The following is a 13468-nucleotide window of genomic DNA, read 5'->3' on the forward strand; positions in this document are numbered from 1 at the left end:
ATTTTTATTCTTTTTTCAGTTGGAGGAAATATGATTGAAACAACCCTCGCAAGAGCTCTGTTTGGACACAGCTTGAATGTATAAATACTCACGCTGCTTATTAGTATTTATTAGCACCATTTCTTTAAAGAAATGAGAATTTCCAATCACAACAAGATCATAACGTGATATAAAAGCTTATTTTGGCATGTGTATGAAGGAAATTATGTTATGTGTCAAAATGGACCCTGCAGTCGACTGGCAAGCCGTTAGTGATTAAAGGGTTAATCTTGAAAATTCATTTAACAAAAGGGGCACTAATAACTTTGAAATCTCAGAAACTATAATCTTAAGAAAAACAATTTTTCTATTGCAGCGTCCCCTTTAACCTCAGCAATCTCTATTTTCCCTCACTTTTTTGTAAACCAAAAAACAACACTACTTAATATAATATTCAACCTGTAAGTCAGAATTCTCAGTTTTGCAGGAAGACACTTAGAATATGTAAAGTCCTGTGTAAGACCAGGTGTTAAATTTTGTTGACACAAATATCGATAACATACGTCTCGTCCCACCGGATTTTCAAAATATACTTCATGTTCGAAGAAAAAATTACAAAGTTTCAATTAAATTACAAATTGAGCAGGGGAGATTTTATTTTTAACTTCGGTTCACAAAAGAGAACAAAAAAGAAACTGTTTAGCTCGAGGTGGGATATTCTCTTCGTCGTATTCATCGACATAACAGAACTTATACCGCTTTTCCCGTCATTATACTGTATTTTTGATATACACCATTACGATCTCCGGTAAAAAAAAAAACGGGAAGAAAGTGATATTGACTGGTAGGGTGGATGTACCAGTAAATGAACACGTACCAGTGAATGGACATTTTATATTAAAATAAGTTATTAAAATAAGCAACTAATTAATTAGAGACTTCTTTTAATTTTTTGCTTCATATTCAAGCAATTTTTGCAGCACGTGGAATCAATCGCGCTGCAAACATAATTTTATAAAAGTGTTCATTCGTTAGCCTTAAGTGTTCATTTATTGGTGCGTTTACCCTACTACTGGAACCATAAGCAAAGCACAGCAATGTAGAAAATGTTACGTACCTACTTACATCGTTTTGACCAAAACTTATACTCGTTTGCTTTCCCACCAGAGATATCTTACCTTTAGGTGCCGCACCTCATACACATCAGACTATATAGACAATAACTTTCACGACAAGAAACTGAGTATCCTCGAATTAACGTTTAAACAATACATATGCTGCCTTAAATATTTTTTAATGTTCGTAGCATAACTACTAATCGAATTTGCTCTAATTTTAACCACACCACAGGACAATAAAAAATTACCCTTGAACATCTGAAAATCTAACGTAACTCGTACGTTTTCCACGCCGTTGTAAGCTTTCATATCGGACCTAAGAATGGAGAAGCATTCCAAACCAAAAGGGGCACCTCGCGAAACTTGAGTGTTATTTGCTTCGTAGGGGTAGATAAACAAGACCCATGGGAGGATTCGTTCTTCCAGGCGTGGCAGCTAAATGTCCACGAGAAATCGCGCCGTTGTCGATGGCGCGAACAGCCGAGCTTAATGTATTCGGCGGGAATTACTATCGCAGGGTCGGCGCCCCAAGAAGTTAGCGTAACTGCGAAAAGATCTGCCTACGAAACGCGCGTAACAGGTACCCAACGCGTGGGCTCGTCCTTCTATCGATGTTATTAGCATACTAACGACGGAATTTCGCAGGGAGGCGTGAGATTTTTTTAAATAGGTGTCTGCGCGAATAGTAGCCGCCATATCGCGATTTAACGCTCCAAATATCAAAAACATTTCGCAAACTTTTCGCGCGGGTTAAACGCTTCCGGCTCATATACTTACGTACGTGCTATTTCAAAGGGGTTGGGATTGCTTTTAACAGGGACTTTCGTCGTTTGGAATGACCTATTACTTCAACAGGTTGATTAAAAAATGTCTACTGGCTCCGCTTTTGTTATACTGTTTTCTATGAAACTGTTGTTTGTATGTCGTTGGAAATTCGACGGTAGGTACAAAAATTTGCGTACCAGTTTTACGTACGACAGCTTAAGCTATTTTACTTAAAATAACGAATAAGTAAACGTTGTAAAGTCGCACACAAAAAGTATTATGTAATTCTTTATTTTAAGTAAAATAGCTTAAGGGGACTAGGCAGTCGAAAAATCGATTTTTTTATTGCATTTTCCGAAGGTACTATCTTTCCTCAATAAAATGCCGCTTGGTTTATAGTAAAATTTGCAAAATTGTAGATTTGGCAGCTAAAAACGTCAAGCGGCAACATATAGCTTCGCCTTTGCCCAGAAACTTTAAATGCGTTTTTCTCGAATATTTTTTGTCTCTTCATTTTTTCCTGATTGCGAGCGAATTGAGGTTCAAATCGACTTGGAAAAAATTGCAGGATGTGTAGAACATGTGTCACTTCGGCGCAAACCTCTGATATGGTCCGTAAAAATTCGAGATTTTCATAAAAAAAATTAAGAAGTCACCGGATAGTAAGGTGTTTTCAACCTTGATCAATTAGATCACGCAGAGTTGCTTTAGAGGACAATGCAAGACCAAAATATTAACAATTTTTTGTGCAAAAATGGGCACAAAGTTACTTTAGACCTTTTTATCCCTTTTTCGAATCGCATACCTACACAGAAACAAAGAGCAAAATTTGAACTTGAAAGTCTAAAAGAATTTTGCTTTACAGCCTGTAACATTCTGATAATACTTTGTTATTCTTCCAATCGATTGTAAAAATTTCCTAAACTTTTCTCTGAAGTTTCGACAAATTTGACCATCTTCAATTATTTACACAGAATATTTACTCGTTTTAAAATTGTCACCCATTTGATGCGTATTAACGAATGTGCAAACGCCGACGTGCCATTATAGAAATCCGATTGTAAGAATGGCGAAGATAACTTCATTTGAAACGTAGATATTCATTAAGCGAAGCAAAAGAAAAACCAGTTATTACGATTTCTTCGCACATTTTTTTCTGTTTCATTAACGCCCGACACAGTAATTAAGTAACTTTATTCTCACAACGGAAGACAGGGCAGCAAAAGATTCAAGAATAATTCGATTAATTGTGCCTGTGAAAGAACTTGTAAATTAGAAGGGAACAGAGATAACACACCGTTTCATCCCTCCCTTGGCAACCTACAGGACTCTGCGCAACCTACGTTGCTTCATCAGTTAATTATTGAAAAACCTAAGTAATAATTGAAGCATGCCGCTTCATCAGACGTCAATATAAGATTGCTTTCATCGACGAAAGGACTTTAATTAAAAGATAAGTACAAAGAAGGGGATTCATTGATTATATCACTTGATACATCCGTAGAAATCTGATTAAACTCATGCCAGGACTGTCAACTATCAATTTCTAATTAAGACTCCACTGTGCTCCTTATTTTTAGTGATTCACCAATGCATTTGATATCACCCAGCTGTATCCACGGTTTTTGATGCATAAATTGTAAGAATTTGGAAAATATCATTGCAAGAATTCTAATAACAGTGTTCATACTTAAATATTAAAAATGTAGAAATATTTTAAATATTTTAATACTCACGTGCATCTCTCTCTCCAAGTATTTTGACCTAAAAATTGATTTACGAAGTTCGATGTATCAAATTCAGTTTTATCACTGATAACTTTCAGAATTTTTACATTAGCTTCGGTTTCTTGAATGGAAGTCAATTTTTACTCTAAATAGTAAAATAAAATCGTGGGGCAGGATTCATATCCTGTTATGATTTTGTTTAAAGTATATCGCCATCGTAATTGTAGTACAAGAAAATAATTATTTTCTAGTTTTTTGTGCATTTTTGATCAAATGAAATAAAATTGTTTAACTTGAAATTTTTTTATATATTTTTTTATTATTTACTTTTTAGTGTTTGAGTTTCGGAACTAAAAAAACATGAGAATTTAAACTATTTGTACCCATGGGCGTCCGGAGGGGGGTGCAATAGGGGCAGTTGCCCCCCTCTGGCTTTTGAGAAAAAATCGCTTATTTTTCAAAACTGATCTTTATTAAGTTTATACTAAGAAAAGAGAATATTTTTAAATTTCGATTTAAAATTTTTAATTAAAACGGCACTATAAAATGGAATAAAATAACAAGAGGAGTATATCCTTCTTTACCATCCTCACAAAGTTGCCCCCCCCCCCCCCTACTGGAAAAAAGTCTCCGGACGCCCTTGTATGTACGTGACGGAACATTCCTCCATAAATTGTGTATTTATGAAAATCGCGATGCTACTATGTATACATAGGTATGTAGGCAACGTACCGAGTTTTTGTTGTTTTCGAGAAGAACACGAGAGGCTGATTTCAAGTCGATTGAATTTAGTGATCCTCTAGGGAGTGATCGGAACAACGTATATCGCCGCTGATTGGTTGCCACGATTTTGGAGCAAAAGCGGAAATAGACAGAGAAAGAAACTGTAAAAAAGAAAGAGACAGAAATACTGACAAAAAGGGACATAAATACTGACAGAAAGAGAAAGAGAAATACTGATAGAAAGAGATAGATATGTTTATTTCCGGTTTCGCTCCAAGATGGCTGCGGTTATATCAATCACTCCCCAGAGGATCACTACACGATTTGACAGTGACGCGCCATCTATCGAAAACAAATGCTAGAAAATGCAGCTACCAGTAACAGACCGGAAGAAGGTTCGAAACTATGGTTATCCAATGAATTGGTGCACAGTTTGTACAGCAGATGGACCAAACAGTCATTAGGTGAGATTAGTTAAGTATTTTCTAATTTGTACACGCGCGCGCGTGTATGTGTACGATAACCTATCACTGGCACTAATTCTTACTTTTTTGAATAGTTATGTGAGGCATTGTTGAGAATATATTTAGCTCTCAGTCAAGGATTTTCATGTTTCCAAAAATATGGCGAAGTCTAACATGAGAAATGATTCCGTTAATCTTTCAAACTTGGAGAAACAGCGAATAACTGACAGGGCGCCTTTTCGTCATTTGAAAATTACTGACGCCCACATTTTAGACACAATAGAAGGCAGGGAGATATGCAACCGTTGTTACAAATCGCGAAAGTTTTTCTGCTATAGCTGTTGCCTACCGGTCATCAGTGAAAGATACTTCCCAAGAGTAAAGGTACTATAACCGAGCCAATGCATCTCTCGTTTATATTTTCGTGGGCGCAAGTAAATAATTTTCTCTACAGTTACCAATCAAGGTCGATATCATTAAGCACGCACGGGAAATCGACGGGAAAAGCACTGCGATTCACGCAGCTGTGCTTGCACCTAACGATGTGAGAATTTTCACATATCCAGATTTCCCAGAAATATTAGACAAGGAAGAGGTATAATGGCAAAACGTACTGTAATTCTGTCGACCTCTTGAAACTTTAATTTAGCCAGAATAACGTTATCCCTTAGACTATCTTAATTTTTCCTAGTCAAATTGGTGTAAGCGTTGAATCCCTCTTTGCAAAAGAGGGCAAACAAGATAAGGAAGTAAGCGTGCAAAGGATAGAGAATGCGCTTCCTATAAAAAGAGCTATTTTTATTGATAGCACATGGCATCAGACGAAAGCTATCTATAAAGATCAAAGGTTACGGGGTAAATATATAAATTAACGATATTATCAATTCGCGAGTAATATAATTTCCATGCGCATCAATGCCCTTTTGTAAGATGAAAGTTCCGGAACAAAGTGTGCTGTTAATTCGCAGATCTGAAATGTGTGATTCTGAAGTCAAGAATATCCCAATTTTGGCGCCACCAGAAGAAAAGCCCACGGTGGTATTTAGCTACGATCGAAGCTATCCACCAGTTTTTGGTAGAGTTACATACATGCGCGTTCGGCGCAGCAGAAGGGTATGCGGATAGAGAGAATTCTGATGCAAGCCTAATTAAGGAAAAGGATCATGTGGAGAATGGACTGCACCAAAGTACAAACGAGTCATCGGCGATAGAACAGGAATACAAGGGTCAATACGATGATCTTTTATATTTTTTTAAGTATATGTATGAAAAGATTCACACTATGTATGACCATGATAAGTTGCGGGCATGCAAAAGGCCGTTATTGTAATTCTGTGATAATGATTTTTTTTATAAGGAAGTATTTAATGTCGTATAGTTCTATTAATAAAGAAGTGAAGCTAATATTAAAATTGTTTTTCAGATATTTATTATTAACCTTAAAGTAAATGTAATTTAGTACACCAACTAGTTATAGTAAGGAAGTAGTTTTGTGAATTTCTACATACGTTGGAAAGAGAAATTTAAAACTTAGACTGAGAGGGGGGGGCGAGAGTTGAGGGACGAGGGGGAGGAAGATGAGAGTGTGAAGGGAAACAATGTGAGAGCAAAAGTATCGTATGGTTGCATATGAATTTATTGTATTGGATTGTTCATATTATATGTAAGATTAGACTATAGTTGAGCAATATGACAATACGAGTCTCGAAACGCCATCTTTGGATACTTGTAGGCAAGTGTATATACGGCTGTAGAAGGTACCAAAGAAAAAAATAAACCTAACCTAACCTAACATACGTCGGAAATGTATACGAAAATCCGTATGATAGTAATTACGTGTAATTTCTAATCCAAAATTCATGCAAAATATTAAGAACCGCAAGTATCAAATTATTTTAACCCGGGAATGGTTAAATCGAACCATACTTCTCAGTAAAATATGTATTACGTTAACGAATTAACGTACTTTTCGCCTGTCGTTACCACAATCGGCAAGTTAGGAACAATATTCCTATATACCTATGCAGGCTAGCAAACTTATAAACCTCCGAAGTGGCATCTAACGCGTAACGGAAACGATATTTCTCGAACAGAGGTGGGTGACCTAATAGGTATTCCCAACAAACTCAACGCGAAATCGTTACCTATTTCTGGGTTAAAATCCCACTCGATTTCTAAGATAAAAGCGCTGCTGCTGATTGAAAGTAAGAAGCGCGATAATACTCAAGAAGAAAACAAGGGCCGCGAATCGCGTAGCTGCACCGCCGTTCGCGAGTTGTGTAATTTTTTGCATTGTTTATCGCGTTCGAAAATAAACAATCGAAGGCGGGGAGTGTGCACGGTGCGTGGAACGCTCCCAAACAGGGGAGGCAGCACGGTGGCTCGCGAATAGAGCTGGCAGTGACGTCACACCTTCCTCGCCTCTTACGTTCCGCGACCCGCGGTGGCCGTCGCCGTCAGCCGTCTGCGATGAGTTTAGTTTTGAAAACAAGAGGGTGCTCGCTGCTCGCTGGCCGCGCTCGCGTCTGAACGAAAACCCGAGCCATAGTTAAAGCCCGACGGCACGGAAGGTTGTGCCGTGCTCGTGTCTCGCGCGTGTACTCGTTCCCTTCCGGTATTTTCTCCTTTCACGGGAAAACGTGACGAAAAAATGGACGCCCTTCGCGAGCAAGTGATGATCAATCAGTTCGTGCTGGCCGCAGGTTGTGCCAGGGAGCAAGCGAAACAGTTGCTGCAGGCAGCACACTGGCAATTCGAGGTAAGCGAACGTGGCTTTCGGCATCTTTCTCGCTGCGTACATCCAGAACTTGGTCGTATTTATGTTCACCGCGGCTCGATACACTCCTACGTAAACAAAGCAGCGAAAATGGCCGACCGACCGACCGTACACAGGCGGTACTGTCGCCGATCCCACCGGGAGATATTACGCGTATTTCAGCGAATTCAATCGGAAAGATTAATTTAATTCACCCTGCCCGACCACCGTGGCCGATTGTCACGTACGTTCGCTTTGATATTCGATCGATTCGTAACGGTTACGGCTCGTAATAGTTTGCGAGTCAATGAGCGCGTCTACTACCACACAGGATGAAGTCCATTCATAAAAATCATACGATGTTACTAAGAGGTTTTGTTCGGTATTCGTTGCGACCAGTGGGATCGCTAGTGTTGGCCGTCAAGGTTATACGTTTAGCGGCGCGATCGCTTTCGGATTAACACGTTAACCACGGTTTCTGTTTGTTTTCATTTGTACGTATACTCGTGACTGTACATATTTAGACAGAAATCTAGTGACTTGGCGTCTTGGCTTTTACTCGCCAGCGTCATTAAGCGTGCATTCGTCGCACATAATGTTTCATGGGCTTAAAATAGCACCGCTTGTCTGTATCGTGGTGCGATTTCTTCAAACGGACCTGGATATTAACAATGGAAACAATGCTGACATCGCGTGTGCACCGTTCGCGAGCAATAATTATCTTTTTGGTACAAAGTTTCCAGGTCTATCGATCTACGGATTATTCGTTTGTACTACTACAAGCCTCTTTCGGTTTATCTAAATCAGATTATGTTCAGGTCGTCCAATATCTACCGTTTGCTCGCGCGTTGGCATAACATGTCTGTACGTGAAATTCAGAAAAGAAACAGTTGGTGAATTAACTAATAATAATTACATATCTTAGGACCGGCGTCTGTTCATTGAAACTGCAAAAGAAAATAGACCGCCAGGCAGCGTCTGTGAATCGTTACACTCGACGTAAACAAATGCCAATGTCTATGCAACGACGAAATTCCCCAACACCGTGTTATAGTGCACGTGTACAGGGTGTCCCGTAAATACGTAGAACCTTCGTTTTTTTACATAATCGAGTATGGAAATATCGCATGCACACAACAACATTGTAAGTTAGCGTCATTCAACAAAATATTTGATTTTTAGATGAAATAATATATTACATGAAATATTCAATTTTTTCCACATTTCCACTCGAAACTTCATCTTTTCTTTTCAGATTTAACGAGAACCACGCAATCAAATTTAATTCAAACATGAGCATCGACGAAAACAATTTTCCCGGAATACAACAGCTCGTGCGGCAACATTCTCTTCTAAACTTTCGATTCATAATTTTTCCATAGGAACCACCTTTGGATTCATATAGCGTATTCAGAGACACCCTGTATATACGCTCACATTGTGTCGCGTTAGTGTCAGTAGTGTTCCTCGAATCGTCCGTTGAATGTTGCGACATCCCCGTCCGTCTTGACCGTTACGTTTTTCTGAAGGCAGAGACGATTTTTGAACGGTAACCTTAGTCCAATTACTCACGTTTATTCGTATCAAAGTTTCGCCGATTAATGCGACCTATGCTTTCACCTTATTCCATGACTGTCAATAGTATCGTGAAACAACGGATAAAAATAACGAACGGTAAAAGTCTCGCGTCATCGGAAATAACAACGAAATAGAATGTAAACAGAATGCCCGACACACACTCGCTGTTTTTGCCAGTCGATCGACCAGCCAACCGATACGGTCGTTTTATTTCTCCTGCGTGCTATCCGAAATCCGCGAAGTTTACGTTCCACGTACTTTCACGTGATAATATGCACGTTGTTCACAATGCGGTCAAGAACCCGCGCTAGCCTTTCGACAATTAGTACTTATCTTATCCGTGACTGGCATTATCGATGGTTTTCCGTGGTAAACCTTCATATTTCTGGTCGCGGAGAATTCGGAGAGTAAGTGGAGCACGAAAACGACGCTCCTAAGTAGCTGACTGAATTAACACGTTCGTCGCCGAGGCGTTAGGGTGTTTCGCTTGGTCGCTCCAAACCCGTTACCAGTTGGTTCTCCTTATTCAGAACGCGAACGAATTGCAAAACCTATTTATAACAGATAGCCGGATAGCAAATTATATTTCGTGTTACGAAATCGTTTATACTGCTTTGTGACGTTTTTGTATAGAAATATTTGTAAGGGACCAGGTGACTTTGCTTTATAGCAGGATCGAACGAGTCTTTTGACAATAATTAGTGACTGTTTAAAGCGATTGTTTTAAATAATATTACACCATCTTGAGTATTTAATATGAGGTGTAACATTGTAAAATAAGAGCCTTCGTTTTGAATTTTAGCAGCACTATGTAGTTCTCAGAGTAGTCGTTACTTCGAATATTCGTGTGAGGAGGAAGAGAGCTAATATTTATTTGAAATTATTTGCAGAATTATTTCAAAAGAATGTTCTATTACAATTTTATTACGAATCAGCGATAATTAAGGTTTTATCGAAGTATTATGTACTTACCTATTTATTAGAAGTTGGAGGCACTTGTTTCTATAAACCGTGTTTTACCCAGCTCGAGTTTCGAGTACTCGAGCGATTCTACTATCAATCGCAATTGCCGCTTCGCACATGTGCATGTACAGATATATGCATCTGTAAATATAACTGGATTTACGTTATAAATACTTTAGTTGAACCCAGCGGTGTCGGTCATCGATGACCAACGTGTCGGCGAACGTGTTAATTCGTAATTAGTTCCCAGATGATAGGTTGCGAGATTAGATTGGTTATTCTGCACCGTGTTTACGAAGTGATTGCAACACGAAGCCAGACGTTAAATTGTAATCTCGCTTGTACTTCAAATATAAAGTTTCATAAGAGCCGCAAAGGATCTTCGATATTTGTCATTCTGTTGCTATATCGTCGTTGCGTCAGCTTGCAACAATTATATAGCCATCGCATTATCCCCCTCGCTAACCTGAAAAGCACCAAACGTTGTCTTTTAATCGGTAGCGCATAATTTAAAAAATATTTTAAGACATTCAACAAACAGATAATAATAGGACTTTATTGTACGCAAAACGAATTACAACATATTAAAAGAAGGACGAAAATTTCATTTTATTCGTCAGAGGTGTTAGATGGAACATGTTTGATTTAACCATTGGTTTTTCGAGCGATTGTCAGAGGGAAAGCCGATATGTAGCGTCTGGAGTATTATCGGCGACTTTTTGGTCATGGGCTACGCTGAACCTTTCATTTTCTTTTGTTGAGAGACTCGAATGTCGATGGTACGGAAAAGAATACAGAACTGGTAACTGGTACTAGCGGGCTGCTGCCTTGTCTCTCAAACATCGCGAGCAGGGGAAGAGAGAGAATCCAGTCTGTTCGTTGAATCCTGTCTGAAAACTTTCTCTGCTCGGCTGCTAATGCGTTTAACAACAGATTACGACATGGGTTCTAATGACTACTGGCGAGTCTCCGTACGTTACCCCTGTACCTTTCCAGTCTCTCTCTCACTCTCTCTCTCTCTCTCGCTCTCTTTTTCTCTCTCTCTCGCACTATGTTAGTGTCAATCCGCAATACATGAGCCGCTTTCATGATCCGATGAGTGTTGCACGTACATATCTTGGATTAAAGTTTGCAATAGCCATGTACCAGTAACAAAGATACAGTCCAATTTTCAATTAACCCTTCGTGGTCACACGGGGTGTATCGCACCCTAGGTTGTCTTTGCAAAATATTTCTCTAAATTTTTAGACCTTAATAATTAAATTTCTGAATTCGGTGAATTTTAACAAAAATAATCGCTTTTATACACGACTATTTTTTCAAATACAAATTTCAACATATCAAAATTTACATTTCTAGAAAAAGACTATTGCAGTATGATTGTACGAGTATTGTGTTATAATCAGGAGGAAATTCCCTACATGTTCACAAAGATGCAGAATTTTTTGAGTTTCCGGGTTCGGGACGTTCCCTTGTTAGTATCGAATAAGAAGTCATAAATAATCAATATGAATGGCGAAACATGAATCCGTAAGTTTTGCTTCCCGTGTCCTTCTTTCTTGTGTAAAGTCTGGAAGTCTAAGATTAACAAGTTTTTGCAACAGACCTCGCCATGTGTTTGTTGTTCTCTATAGGGTATGAATACGTGTAGAATGAACTTACACGCCGTTGGGAAACATCTAAAATTTTTATACAATATTATAACTTAACAAAATAAAATAGTTTTCAGATTCAATAGCTCTATTTTACAAAATCGGACAATGGTAACTTTTTTAGCTGTTTTTCGTGGCACAAAAAACTGAAGTTATTTAAATAATTATTATTATTATTATTATTATTATTAACGGGAAACCCTGTAGTCTGCAGAGATACACAATTATTACCATTATTACATAGAAAGATAAAAATAAGAGAAATATATATATATATATATATATATATATATATATATATAAAATAATAACAAAATAAAATAATATAATATAAAATAAAATAACAAAGATAAAAATGCCTAATCACGGAGCAAGAGAAACTTTACGATAGAAGCAAGCTTGGGATAAATTAGTGATAAATAATGTGCAATTATCAGTTAGATCGCAACACTTTTCTTCCTGGAACGACCCAAATCTGTCATTTGCCTCAGAATTATAGAGTAGGGATTTGAGTCAAACATAATACATATGTATACTTATTTTCAGCGAATACTTGGAGGGCAAAATTGAAGGAACTTTCAAAAACAAACTTTTCCACTCTAGCACTCGCGTATATATTTGTTCAAAATTTTCATAGTTAAAATGAGAAATCTCAGGAGCGCATCTTAAGTCCTATAAGCATAGAATGGCTGGTTTTCTTCTGTCCAAGGTAAACTGCTAATTTCTCAGGAAGCAAATGTTGAGCGGGAAGGTACAAATTATACAAAGTAATACCCGCTAGTACCAGTTACCAATAAAAAGTTACTCACCATTCGTCATATACTGTTGACATTCGAGAAACCCCTTACTTAAGGCAACCCACATCGCTGAGAAGTCAAACACTCCTGTTGTTGTTGTTTCGTGTACCATCGCTACAAAGCTTATCTTTTCGAGGATACTAACACACGTGCATTATTCGACCTCCGGGTCCTAAAATAGATATCTTCTCGCGCCTCGCCCTATTTTATCGACAGCCGCCCGGCAATTCCGTAGGAAAGCAAAGAATCGACGAAACTTTAATTTACCAGGCGTGCGTAAATACGAGGACCCACCGTGCCGCTGTACTTATAAACTCCCGCGATATTGACACTCAGGATTGGCGTTTCGCCCTCGTAGTCGCTGTATTTTTAGTACTTCGCGTTTCGTATCCTATGAACCAGGAACGAGTGCCAAATATTTTCCGTTACTCTCGCGCCCCGTTCCATGGAACGTTCAATTTCGTTATTTCGACGCGACTTATCCTCGCCGGGATGCAATTACGCGCAAGGAAGTTCCCCGCTAGGTGGAGAAATAAGACCGCCCGTTATCGTTATCGCACCGCCGATCGCCAAGGCGCGTCGCTTTATCGGGGATCCTTTGCAGAGGCCCAGGTTCTAAGCTAGAGAAACGGCAGATTACGACGATACAACATCGCTGTGACATCTGGCAAAGTCCATCTGTTCTGTTTTTGTCGCCGTCAGTGTCTCTCATCATCAACGGGACCCCCCCACACCTTCGTCCGTGTCCGACGAAGGTCAGCGCGGCCTGGACCACGACGATAATTCGTTCGACAAACATGTTTGTCGTTTTGCTGGATATTTATGATTTTCTTCTCGATCGTTTCGTCCCCTTTGTTTCCGTGGAAATAACAGCACAAGGCAGATCACTTGGGCCCGTCAGCGCGTTGACGAATTCCGAAAGTTATTCACGCGCAGCCGTGTAGCCG

The 13468-nt window shown here is 38.9% G+C and overlaps 2 protein-coding genes and 1 long non-coding RNA gene across 3 annotated transcripts in view; all 3 read left to right on the forward strand.

Moving 5' to 3' along the window:
* Positions 1–4818: 4818 nt before the first annotated feature.
* On the forward strand, positions 4819–6178 carry LOC143366406 (tRNA-uridine aminocarboxypropyltransferase 1). The gene is made up of 4 exons (XM_076807475.1): positions 4819–5160; positions 5231–5371; positions 5448–5631; positions 5745–6178. The coding sequence occupies exons 1-4, from the start codon at positions 4936–4938 to the stop codon at positions 6104–6106; spliced, it is 912 nt and encodes a 303-aa protein (XP_076663590.1). The 5' UTR covers positions 4819–4935; the 3' UTR covers positions 6107–6178.
* A 726-nt stretch (positions 6179–6904) lies between these two features.
* LOC143366441 (UBA-like domain-containing protein 2) overlaps positions 6905–13468 on the forward strand; it is a 36897-nt gene continuing 30333 nt past the window's right edge. The window contains exon 1 of the mRNA XM_076807541.1: positions 6905–7534. Coding sequence (XP_076663656.1) covers positions 7427–7534 — 108 coding nt within the window. The 5' untranslated portion in view covers positions 6905–7426. The remainder of the gene's footprint in view (positions 7535–13468) is intronic.
* Positions 7548–10243, forward strand: LOC143366447 (uncharacterized). The gene is made up of 3 exons (XR_013084734.1): positions 7548–8025; positions 8457–8675; positions 8787–10243. It is a non-coding gene; the product is annotated as an uncharacterized LOC143366447 (long non-coding RNA).

Source organism: Andrena cerasifolii, chromosome 2 (assembly GCF_050908995.1).
Source record: "Andrena cerasifolii isolate SP2316 chromosome 2, iyAndCera1_principal, whole genome shotgun sequence".
In the NCBI taxonomy this organism is placed as follows: domain Eukaryota; kingdom Metazoa; phylum Arthropoda; class Insecta; order Hymenoptera; family Andrenidae; genus Andrena; species Andrena cerasifolii.